This window comes from Erinaceus europaeus, chromosome 18 (genome assembly GCF_950295315.1).
Source record: "Erinaceus europaeus chromosome 18, mEriEur2.1, whole genome shotgun sequence".
NCBI classification, from domain to species: Eukaryota; Metazoa; Chordata; class Mammalia; order Eulipotyphla; family Erinaceidae; genus Erinaceus; species Erinaceus europaeus.
Window position 1 is genome coordinate 75,495,561 of NC_080179.1, and position 13,268 is coordinate 75,508,828.

The following is a 13,268-nucleotide window of genomic DNA, read 5'->3' on the forward strand; positions in this document are numbered from 1 at the left end:
ATTCTTCCTGAAGTTTCAAACATTCGGCACAGGCTATAGTAAAATACAATAGCAAGAACTCAAATCCAACGCACGACATAAGCCATCTGAGAATCAGGAACTCCAATCACACATTCAGTTTTCTTTCTAGTTAAGCCAATCTGGATCTAGAGTTAAGTACCTGTGACTTATTTTTCTTATCTATCTCTTCTTGGTTAAATCTAAGAGAAATAAGTAATTATTCATTCAAACTAAGGCCTTCAAGCAAAGGTATCTCCTAATCTCACTGACGGACCAGGGAGACTGAGAGCCACAAACTTTGATTTTACTGGCGATTCTTCAGTCTAGTTTTCATCTACCAGCCTCACTTTTTTTTTTTAAACTTTATTTTTCCTTTTTAAAGTTGTTTAAGGCTGGCAAAGGCTCAAACCATCACAGCCTTTCAGTACACAGAACGTTATCTGAGTACTATTTTCTCTGAAATGCCATCCAAGAATTATCTGTTATCGGTAATGTCCAGTCTGATATGCTTGCAAGAAGCAGAGTTATGAAGTCCTGATATAAATGACTGGTGACTACTTGAGCAAGAACTGGCGTGGGGAGATGGAAAACGAGAATTTCAAAAGTTAATACCATTTCTCAAAGCTAGTAAACCATAACCAGAGAAGAATGGCTCCATAAGCATCGAGAATACTTAGCCAGGCATTCTAAACTCTCCACCGCCAGTGAAAGAATACTAAAGATAGTCCAAGAATACTTCTTTCATTATGGAGGATAAAAGGAACCCCCAGGTGTGGCAGCTAACAGAAAAGCATGAGTACTGAGTAGTCTGTCATGTTCCTCTGAAAGTTAGGTTGATCTTCATTTCTCCTAAAAAACAGAATTCAGAAGAGACAGAACTGTCTATCCCGTCACATTACTGGGCCAGTTTCAACCAAGGACGGATGAGAACACTTACTCTAGAAGAATCGTAAGATGGACTCGGCTGACCACTTGTTCCCCAAGATGTCGCAGCACCTCTTTCATCTATACCTAAGGAGAGAAGAAAGTTAAAGATATAAATCCTAAAGGACATGAGGAAGGATTTAGGTTTTTAAAAAAAAAAAAAAAATTATTTATTTATTTATTCATTTTTCCTTTTGTTGCCCTTGTTGTAATTATTATTATTGTTGTTATAGATGTCGTCGTTGTTGGATAGGACAGAGAGAAATGGAGAGAGGAGGGGAAGACAGAGAGGGGGAGAGAAAGACAGACACCTGCAGACCTGCTTCACTGCCTGGGAAGCGACTCCCCTGCAGGTGGGGAGCCGGGGGCTCGAACCGGGATCCTTAGGCCGGTCCTTGGGCTTTGCGCTACATGCGCTTAACCCGCTGCGCCACCGCCCGACTCCCGAAGGATTTAGTATTTTTAAGTGAGGTACAGCAAGAGTATAACTTAATGAGCAGTATTTACATTTGAGTGAAAAGGGTCTGTTTCAGAAAATAGTAAAAGAAGTTTTCCTTTCCTTTTCTTCTCTTCTCTTCTCTTTCTCCAGGGTTGTCACTGGGGCTCTGTGCCTGCACTACGATCCACTGCTCCTGTGGCCATATTTTCAGTTTTCTCGGAAAGGACAGGAATTGAGAGGAGAAAATAGGAAAGAGAAAGACGCCTGCAGACCTATAAAGACTGACCCCCCCCCCCCCCCCTGCAGCTGGGAGCCAGAAGCTCCAATCGGGATCCTGGAGAGAAAGCGCATGCTTTGCACTATGTGCGTCTGCAATCACCCAGCGCTATCTTCCTGTACCATAAACCCTACACCTTTAAAAAATTCAAAACATAATGCCTTTGAAAACTTTCCAATAAATCATAATCTAAGTCTCTCCAGCTTTCCCCCACTCCATGCTACAACCAAGAATAGATGAATCCCAACATCTATAGATTAGTACCGACTATATGAAAATATGGAGAATTCAGCTCTTATGAAAGGATGCAAGTCAAACAACTACTTCATTTAATAATAAAAAAGAGGCTTCTCTCAGAGCAGCTTTTAGATTCCCTTAACTGAAGACATCAAGGAAAAAAATAACCAAGTTACACAAAAATGAAATGGTAACTCATCCAGTTAAATCTCTACAATTAAACAGTCTGACCAAATGCACTTTCATGAAATTTTTTTTTAAAGGAATTTTTAAAACAAAAACAATTCATCATAATGCTCTTTAATTTATCTTATCATAGTGCTGGATACATCAGAGTAAAACAGTCTGCAGGAAAAACATTGAAAGAGTTGGAGCTCACGTGATCCGGTTATCTTATCTCTCCCTTTTCTGGTTCGAGGACCAGTCTTTTTCAGCCTTGACTCCTAGCAGTATACTTTCCCAATTCAAAGTCTTGTTCTATGTTGAAATGTGAATTGCTCTGAACTGTACAGAAAACTCTAGTTGTTGCCATGGCAACTGTGCTAACTTCAGGAGCAATCTTAAAAGACACAAGTGAACTGAAAACGCAAGGCAACTGAAAAAGCACAAAACCTGTGTCAGCATGTTTAGAAAAACTAAGGTCATGGGGACAGGTGTGGCACACTGGTTTAAGCACACACACTACAGTGTGCAAAAGGACCAGGGTTCAAGCCCCTGGTCCCCAACTATAGGGAGAAAGCTTCATGAGTGGTGAAGCTGGGCTACAGGTGACTCTCACTCTGTCTCCTTCTCTCTCTCTCCCCCCTCTATCTCACACTCCCCTCTCAATTTCTATCTGTATCCAATAAGAAGTTAATTCCAAGGTCCTAGAACATGATGGCAGAAAAGGACCTAGGTGGGGAGTCAGAGCGTCATGTGGAAAACTGAGAACTATTACACATGTACCAACTACTGTATTTTACTGTTGAGTGTAAACCATTAATCCTCCTACTAAAGAAAAAAATATATATTAATTTTTTTCCCTGTAAGTTTACTGTAATAAGCTAAATGCGCCAGGATTCCTACAGCATTTATTGTGTGAAACGACGACTTGAAGGACTAGTTACAAAAAGCAGGGCAAGGAGCACAGAGCCTCCTAGAGATAATGGCTGAGAAGTTGTTAAAGCAGAGATAAGTAAAAATACACTGCTGTAGAGAATTTTGTTAAACTTTATTTCTTTTACCTGATAGGACAGAGACAACTGAGAGGGAGGAGGAATAGGGAAGGAGAGGGACTGAGAGACACCTGCAGCCCTGCTTCGCCACTCATGAAGCTTTCCCCTGCAGGTGGGGACCAGGGGCTGGAACCCGGGTCCTTGCATGTGGTAACACATGCACTTAAAACAGATACGACATCACCCAGCTCCCGGAAAATTTCTGTTAAAGATATTTAAGAAATTTTAAGTTTGGTAATATCATGCGAAAACATATTTGTTACCATCTCTCTGTGTCACATATGGCTACTTTACAAGCATTCTGTATAATTAACAGTTTACAATAGTAGATCTAGATTCCTCAGAATCAATGAGACAAAAGCTACTACTAAGCTTTAAAAAATCATGTATTTTCAGATCATGACGTATATTGCACTGAAGTAAAGGACTCTGGGGCAGAGGGGGATGAGAAAGTGCTGGGGTCCTAGCATACTCTAGCGGAAAAGGGCCGGCGTTGGGGGTTAGAGAGAGTATTCAGCAGACATCTCACTCAGCAAGATGAGAGGTACCCATGTGCCAAGAACAGTACTGTAGGTCATTATCACTCCAGTTAAAAGGAAAAGATGGAGGAGAACTATAGTGGTTATCTATGGGGGTGGCAACGGAGGCAGATCTAGACCTCTGGTGATGGCAGTGGTGGTGGTGGGGGGGGAAGGGGAGAAGGCTGTACCGTAAACCATGAACCCCTCAAAAAAATGAAAAAAAGGTGTGTGTGTGAGTGTGTGTGTGTGTGTGTGAGTGTGTGTGTGAGTGTGTGTGTGTGTGTGTGTGTGTGTTATAACATAACAGTTATACAAAGACACTCTCAGGTCTGAGGATCCAAAGTCTCAGGTTCAATCCCCCAGACCCCAAGTCAGAGCTGAGCAGTGGTCTGGGGGGGAGCTAATGACCACAGGCCTGTGTATATGAAATAACAGGGCACGTTCAGGGACTCACACTGCCATGCTGTTCCCACCGGCCCTGCCCTTTTGAAAATAGTAAAGAACAGTCACAACTGATTGTAGGCTTTGTTTAAAAAAAAAAAAAAAAAAAAAAAAGATCAGGGGTCTGGGCAGTAGCACACCAGATTAAGTACGCAGACCTGCACAAGGATCCCGGAGTTGAAGCCCCCGGCTTCCCACCTGTGTGTGTGTGGGGGGGGGGGGGGGCTTTGCTTCACAAGTGGTGAAGTAGGTCTACCGATGTCTTATCTTTCCCACTCTCTATCCTATTTTATGAAGCAAAAAGAAAGAAAGGCCTCCAGGAGCAGTGGATCCATAAGGCCAGCACCAAGCCCCAGCAATAAGCCTGGAGACAAGTTTAAAAAAAAAATCATTTATTTATCTTTCTATTTGCAACTACTTTTCTATAAGAATCACTAGATAGCTAAGACTAGGAAGTGGCATGGAGCAGAGCTCTGCACTTATAAGAAAGATACCCCAATACCATGTCTGAAGGCTGCTCTACCCTTCTCTCTCTCCACCCCCTTTCTCTTGTGAAATAAAATAAATACTGTTCAACCAAAGCATCTGACAAAGCAAACTGACTACTAAAGGCAGAGCCTTGTGTATTTGTGAAGCCACGTCCACAGCAGCATCACTTCTACTAGAAAAAGGTGGAGGCAAGTCTAGGTAGCATTCGCTGGTGACAGACAGACAGAAAGTCAACACCGTGCACTGCATGCCGACATGCACGTATTCCTAGACAAACCTATTGTTAGGTCACTCTCCGAGATGGCATACTCGGGACCGCCAGTGCATACGCAGTATATATCATGAAAGCACTATGAACATAGATGCAGTATTAGTCATCTCTGAAAGGAAGACAATTCTGATGCATTATTCTACAATGCTGATAAACCTGAGGTTTCTGCACTGACGAAAGGGACAAATGATGTACGATATTACCATGGGGTGCAAGGGACCAGGGCAAAATCATACTTAACTGAAGATTTAGAATTTATAATAAGGGGACAGGAGAAGTAACAGCTCCCTCAAGAACACACATGGCTTGCCATGTGCACAGGCCACATTTAAAGCCTGGCACGAAATGACAGCTTAACAGGAGTCAGTGAAGCTGCTGATCCTTCTCTCTGTTCTTCTCATTTCATGAAAAAGTGGCTCAAGAGTGATAAAATTAAGCATGGGATGGAGCTGGGGGGCAGACTTTTTTCAAAGATCCTGTCCTAATAAAAAATAGGATTTTCTTCCTTTCACGGTGAATTTTTCCTTTATGAAATGATTAATAAATGAAGTGTGTGTTGTTTTAAAGGCACTCATCAAACAGAACATGGAAAATGGGTGCCAGTTAATGACAACAAAAAACAAAACCAAAAAAAAAAAAAAAAAACCCGTAAGACAAACTTTTGTGAAATTTTGGAAAAAAAAAAATTACAATCAAATTCCATTAAGTGATGCTAAATAATCCACAGCAAGAAGGAAAACCAAAGATCAATAAAATGGTAAATGGTGATCAAATAGGTAACTGAGGCAGATAAAGAATATGGCCTACCCAGCAGGATGCCGACCAGCCTTCCCCAGACTGTCGATCACACCAATGTGTTCTGGAGCTCCGCTTCCCCAGAGCCCTTCCCTACTTGGGAAAGAGAGAGACAGGCTGGGAGTATGGATCCACCTGTCAACACCCATGTTCAGCGGGGAAGCAACTACAGAAGCCAGACCTTCCACCTTCTGCATCCCACAATGACCTTGGGTCCATACTCCCAGAGGGATAAAGAATAGGAAAGCTATCAGGGGAGGGGATGGGATACAGAGATCTGGTGGTGGGAACTGTGTGGAGTTGTACCCCTCCTATCCTATGGTTTTGTTAATGTCTCCTTTCTTAAGTAAATACTTAAATTTAAAAAATTATGGCCTACCAACAACAGTGGAAATGGTAAGGGCTGCAGAATAACAAGTATCTGGCTAGGTTTGAATCCCAGAGCTCTATGGTTTTATTGTTAACATATCCAGACTGAGTAGAAGGTCGTGGCTGGCACTGACAAAGGCACAAGTCATCTACTGGCATCAATAACTCCTTTCTGATGAAGACAATGGCTGTACAAATAGAAATATGACAGGAATAATAAACTTTCCAAAGCTATAAAACCAAGGTGGGCAGACAAAAGAAATTACACACAAAAAATAAAGCAAAAGGTATGCAGAACTGTTCAAAACCTAAAATAACAATAATAGTAACTGTTAACAGGAAAGTACAATACATCTGTCAGACAGTGAACTGGGGAACAACAATAATAGTAACTGTTAACAAGAAAGTACAATACATCTGTCAGACAGTGAACTGGGGAACAATATTATTCTTCAGAGGTAACCGACTCACTATTTTCCATTATCTTTCCTTTTGATTTCTAATCTGTGCATGCCAGCTCAACAATATTAGAATAACTGGACTAGTTTCTAACCTGTGCGTGCCAGCTCAACAACATTAGAATAACTGGACTAGTTTCTAACCTGTGCGTGCCAGCTCAACAACATTAGAATAACTGGACTAGTTTCTAACCTGTGCGTGCCAGCTCAACAACATTAGAATAACTGGACTAGTTTCTAACCTGTGCGTGCCAGCTCAACAACATTAGAATAACTGGACTAGTTTCTAACCTGTGCGTGCCAGCTCAACAACATTAGAACAACTGGACTAGTTTCTAACCTGTGCGTGCCAGCTCAACAACATTAGAACAACTGGACTAGTTTCCAACCTGTGCGTGCCAGCTCAACAACATTAGAACAACTGGACTAGTTTCCAACCTGTGCGTGCCAGCTCAACAATATTAGAACAACTGGACTAGTTTCTAACCTGTGCGTGCCAGCTCAACAATATTAGAATAACTGGACTAGTTTCTCAATGGACAGATTAAAAACGACAGGTGCAAAAAATGAAACGAAGTGGGTAGAAACACTTGAAGTCTTGCTTAGTTTCCTAGTGTTTTTTTTTTTTAATTTTAAAAAGACTTTGAAATATTTATTTATTTCCTTTTGTTGCCCTTGTTTTATTGTTGTAGTTATTACTGTTGTTATTGTTGTCGTCATTTTTTGGACAGGACAGAGATAAATGGAGAGAGGAGGGGAAGACAGAGACGGGGAGAGAAAGACAGACACCTGCAGACCTGCTTCACCGTCTGGGAAGCGACTCCCCAGCAGGTGGGGAGCTGGGGGCTCGAACTGGGATCCTTACGCTGGTCCTTGCACTTTGTGCCACCTACGCTTAACTGGCTGCGCTACTGCCCAACTCCCCTAGTGTTTTATTTCTGTTCAAAACTGTAATAATTTAACACAGGCTTAAATTTCTTATTTCCTTTTTTTGTCTTTTAATGAAAATCAAATAAAAAGCTACAAAAATGTTAAAATCATAAGGGAAGATATGGCATGCTGCTTGATATGACATAATATCAATTATATTTTAGCTATAAAAATTGAGATACTATACAATGAATTGCTAAATTAAGTAGATTTATTTTCTTACATAAGAAAATAACCAACAAAATAATTACAGTGAATTTCCTCTTCAGGGCATCTTTTAAAATTTGGTGACAATTTCTATTTGGTACTATTAAGAAAGTTTTATAAATGAGGATACACTAACATCAAAGTACACCAGAATAAGGTAGTAAAGACATGACTTTTTTTTTTTTAATGCTAACTACCATTAAGTAGGACATTTCAGTGATCTGACCAAAGAAGGAAGAACAGAGACTGTATGCACATATGAAATGTGTGTCTTTATATGCAGTGGGCAAACTGTTCTGTTGTATCCTGGTGATCTGCCTAGTGGCCTTAAGGATGTGTTCTGATATTCCAACCCTCACAGCTCCAAAATAGCTGTCCAAGTTTCTGGAAACAAGTAAGAATATCCCTCTACAACTATAACACCTCTCACATCAAAATACCTATATTTCAAAGTCCTACAACGAAACAACATTGCAGGTTCACTGAAGACTAACTGGACAACTTTTCAACCGGCCTGATGCCTGTCTCCACCTCTAAACTGGGGGTGGGGGTGGGGGTGGTGGTGTGTTCTCAGTTTTATAAACAACTCCAAAATCTACCAGCTGCTACTTTCACATACTCATTTGATCCACATCACCATCATCTTTTACCTCTATTACTACAGAGCATCGGGAGGGGTCTCGTTCTAGCCCTCCTATAACTCAGCAGAGGAGCTAGGATGACCTTTAAAGTATGAGTTCTTTGACTGTATGTTGAAAGTCTACCAACAGCTTCACATCTCAGAGTGAAACCCAGTTGTCTACAATGTTACACAGACTCGCACTTCATCTCTGACTTTACTGCCTAGGACTTAATCCCACTGATCACTGCTTCACGAAAATAATGATCCTGCTTTTGCGCAAACAAACCAAGCACATCCATCCCTCAGTCCACTTGCTCTTACCTCTTAATATTTCGCCCAAGGGACAAGAAGATAGCATAGTAGTTTTTTTTTTTAAATAAAGATTTTATTTATTGATGAGAAAGACAGGAGGAGAGAGAAAGAACCAGACATCACTCTGGCACATGTGCTGCTGGGGATCGAACTCAGGACCTCATGCCTGAGAGTCCAAAGCTTTACCACTGCGCCACCTCCCGGACCACAGCATAGTAGTTTATGCAACAAATTTCATGCCTGAGGCTCTGAGGCCACAGGTTAATCCCCAGCACCACCACAAGTACCACCTGAGCCAAACCTGGACTGACATAAAAAGGGTAAATAAGAGGTAAAATAATAACAACAACAACAAATAAATGCTTGCCTTAAATATGATTTTTTCCCCTTAAATGTCACCTGGAATATCAGGGGAATGCTTACTGTCTGCCATCCCAATCCATTTAGAATTTTCTATCTATAGCATTATAACAATGGAAGGGAAGACGAGAAAAGCAAAAGAAAAGCCATAAACTGGGTTAGGGTGACGGTAATACGAGAGCCTCTGTAGGTAGGACTGGCGGACACCATACTGGAGTTGTCTCCGTAGTAACAGCCTGCAGACTTCCGAAGGAGAGCTTCACCCCCAGTTAGTAACCAATTTGAGTGGGAACAGAGAGACATATATTAAGAACGTTAACTCCTGACAAACAATACTTTGTATTCAGTACAGGACAGCCTTAAAGTACACTGCTGTGAAAGTGGCCTCACTGTTCCCCGACAGGCAGCACTACAGAGACAAACCCTTGGACTCTAACTAGGGAAAGGACGGGAGCACGGAGGGATCAGCGGACATGACAGAGGGCTACTCCGGGAACTCTGGTGGCAGGACACAGATTCGAAAATGTGCAAAATGATACCCCCAAAGTGTACTTTTAAAAATCCTCCTGAGTTTCATGTACTTAGGATGATCTTGGGATTTTTACAAATGTGAGTAGAATGTAACCAATCTGTAGACTGGTGAGCGTTCTGCTGAGAACCACACCAGAGCGTGGCATTCTTGATCCTTCTCTATTTCAATACTGACTGTATCTCTCCATATCTAAATATTCGTCTCATCACAACATTAATTTGTCCCCAAGTATGACAGTGAAATGCCCCCTCCTCTGAAAAGTGTTTCCCACCAACTAAGTCTAAATTCATCATATTTTGGAAATTAAATGCACTAATAGCTATTTTCCCAACTACTCTATCAGTAAAATTTTACAATACGGAAAATGTCTTGTTCATCTTAGGTTCTCTGGAGCATAGCAAAAATATAGTGTTTGCAGCTGAATAGTTAAGAGCCTAAAATTAGGTTTCATAAAAAGTTAGTGAGCAAAGATAGGTTAAACAGAAGAAATCTAAGATGAAAGAATGATCTTAAGCAAAAAAAAAAAAAAAAAAAAAAAAAAAGAAAGAAAGAAAGAAAGCAAATAGAACCACACAAATTCATATATCAGGGCCCTGGGAATAGCTCATCCAGTTTAAGACCCTAATCTCAAGCCCTGCCGATACATGGGAACACCGTGGGCAGCAACATGGGTTGGGGCTACAAAGACGGCACAGTGGTTCTGTATTATCCCATTCCCTTTTCCCTCTCTGGGAAGGAAGGAAGGAAGGAAGGAAGGAAGCCGGAGAGACACACTGTAAAATTTAGCAGTCTAATTTCGAAAGAGCTTTTATTCTAAACATTCACAGGGCAGGCCCAAGGCTTTTTTTATCTGAGACTAAGAGAAGTAAATTGGGATTTGAAAAGTTGCCAATCTCAGGCAAGAAGTTTTCATTTTTCACTTTTGAGTATAATCCAACTAATGGCTCATTAAAGCAATTCAGAGAAACATGAATGAGACCAAAATCACTACAAATGACATTTACACTCTCCATAATAATATCCCAAATCCTTTGACAATGAAATGCCATCCGATCTCAAATGATAAGGATAATCAACGAAGGTGAGGCACAAAACAAACTGCTCAATGCAGTAAAGAATAAGAGGACAAGAAATCTCACAGAAAAACGAAAATTAAAAAAAAAGACATTTCCGAATTCAGAACTATAGTATAATAATAAGTAGTAGAAGAAATTGTTAAAATGAAGAAGTTAATGTGTTTTTACTGAAGTAACACTGACTACAGCACTATAGACGTTTTAAGAGCATACGTAGGTATGGGTGTATAAGGCTCAGCACACCCACACCAAATTGGCAGCTTATATTTTGAGAGGGAAAGAGCATCAGAAAGTAAATGTGAAAGACTATTTTTTTTTCCTTTTAACAATCTTTGTAACGGTCGTTTTAAGTCTTTAAATTCTCTGATAGAGGCCACAGTTATCTATCCGAATGCAAGTGAGGACAGGAGCAAGCCGGCCTAAAAGGGCACCCGACTCTCTGTTTCTCTGGATTTGGACTGGCGCGATGCTAACTCTAAAACAGTCTGGGAGAAGTTAATGATGTATACACATCCTTAGAGAAAGTAGTTTTTCTTATAAAGAGAGCACTGTTAAAAGGCCAGTAAGTAAAAATAGACTGCTAAGAAACAGATCCAAATAACAACAACAACAAAGGAAATGCAGTCAAGCAAAATACAGGTAGAAAATACATTAAGAGGTCTAAGTTCAGTCATACAATGGAACATTCCTCTTTTGTCTTAGGAAGAAGAAAACCAGGAACAGCCAAGGAAAGACTGACTTTCGATGAGGCTGGATATACCCTGCTGCTTTGTGAGCTTGTGGGTTTGTGCTGCGGCTCTCCCTGAACAGGATTCTATTTGGGGTCGGTGGTGAGAAAGGGAAGGCGGAGTATCAGTTACCCTTGCCATGAGACTAAAATATACAACAGTGTATCGATGTGAAAACTGCACACCAAGGTTTCCGATTTGTGTTTGTGGTGGCCATTAAGATCCTAAGTCAGTACAGAAGGAGCAGCTTCTGCAAAACTAGCAGTACATTTTAGTGGATCTTGCTGATTACCTAACACAATTTGCTATTTAAAAACAGCTGTGTGAGCAATTACTATTCTTAACTTAATTCCACAAACAATTCTATTCATTTCCTGTAATGAGGCCCATATACTCCCTGCCTTCAAGTCTTAGATCATTAATTCCTGTAATGGCCGTATAGACTGACTCTCTCAGAAGAACTCTGCAGAAAAAGAAAAAGAAAAATTCCTTTCTATTTCCCTATATTTACAATGTCTTCCTCACCCACTTTCACACTGCTTTCTTCCTAGATTCACAAAATAAGAATTTATTTAGCTAGTTTCACTCCTTACAATTCACTCATTCATTAATCTCTTGCTATTGGGTCTTTGTCTAGATTTTACTAGCTAAACCAAATGCCAGGAACACAGCAAACCAAAGTAAGCACTTGTTTACAGGATGAAACCCACCACATTCGAGTCATCAAATCCATAAAATACAAAGGCACCCTGTTCACCTTTATTTCTTAGATATAGCTGAGCCCAGCGAACTTCTGTAAAGAGCCAGACATTTCAGCGCAAAAGCAGCCACAGGTGGTATGAAACCGGCAGTGTGGCTGTGTTCTAATTTTTGAAGTAAGGGATGGGGCAGGGGCAGGGGCAGGGGCAGGGGCAGGGGCAGGGAGGGGCAGCTCAAAACAGAGAGTGAAGTCCGTTCTGTGAACGCACCGGCCAATCTGCATGGCTATATGGACTCAATCCCCAACACCACCTTATGTTAGCACACAGCAGGGTTGTAGTCTTCTAGCTTCCTTTTCTCTTACTCATTAATAAAATAAATGGTTTAAAATCTCTATAAAAATATATATGGGCCATATTTTTCCCACCTTTTGTTCTACTCCATCCAAAGCTATTAACCACCTAGCCTCTAAGGGATTGCTTTGACCTTTGTTTTCTTCCTGCCTGAAAAAAAAACTAACCTGATCTTTGTCCCCCCTATTTAATGCTATACTCTGTGAACTGCTCATCAGTTTTATTATTTCGACCACCTTCCAGATCAGTTTCTAAAGGCACATTCCCAACCTTAAGCTTAATTCTGTATTTTGGTTCTTAAATCACCACACTCCTGCTGAAAGCTTGATTCTGTTCTTCTGTCAACATTCAAAATCCAGCGTATATCTGAGACCAAACTCAGCATCTCTTTTCCATATACCATAGTAGAAATAGTATTAGTGTTTCTTTTTTTAATATTAATTTATTTATTTTCCCTTTTGTTGCCCTTGTTTTTCATTATTGCTATAGTTATTACTGTTATTGATGTCGTCACTGTTGGATAGGACAGAGAGAAGTGGAGAGAGGAGGGGAAGACAGAGACGGGGAGAGAAAGACAGACACCTGCAGACCTGCTTCACCGCCTGTGAAGCGACTTTCCTGCAGGTGGGGAGCCAGGGGCTCGAACCGGAATCCTTCCACTGGTCCTTGTGCTTTGTGCCACGTAACATTAGTATTTCTTTTTCTTATTTTTTTAATATTTATTTTATTTATTTATCCCCTTTTGTTGCCCTTGTTGTAGCTTCGTTGTGGTTATTATTATTATTGCCCTTGTTAACGCAATTCGTTGTTGGATAGGACAGAGAGAAATGGAGAGAGGAGGGGAAGACAGAGAAGGGGAGAGAAAGATAGACACCTGCAGACCTGCTTCACCGCCTGGGAAGCGACTCCCCTGCAGGTGGGGAGCCGGGGGCTCAAACTGGGATCCTTATGCCGGTCCCTGCGCTTCCCCGGGCCACATCCTCTTAACCCGCTGCGCTACCGTCCAACTCCCAT

The 13,268-nt window shown here is 41.0% G+C and overlaps 1 protein-coding gene across 2 annotated transcripts in view; it reads right to left on the reverse strand.

The window, feature by feature from the left end:
* Positions 1–13,268, reverse strand: part of TCF12 (transcription factor 12) — a 296,687-nt gene that overhangs the window by 206,979 nt on the left and 76,440 nt on the right. For both annotated transcript variants that reach the window (XM_060178210.1, XM_060178211.1), the window contains exon 4: positions 938–1,011. In XM_060178210.1, the coding sequence (XP_060034193.1) occupies positions 938–1,011 (74 nt within the window). The remainder of the gene's footprint in view (positions 1–937; positions 1,012–13,268) is intronic.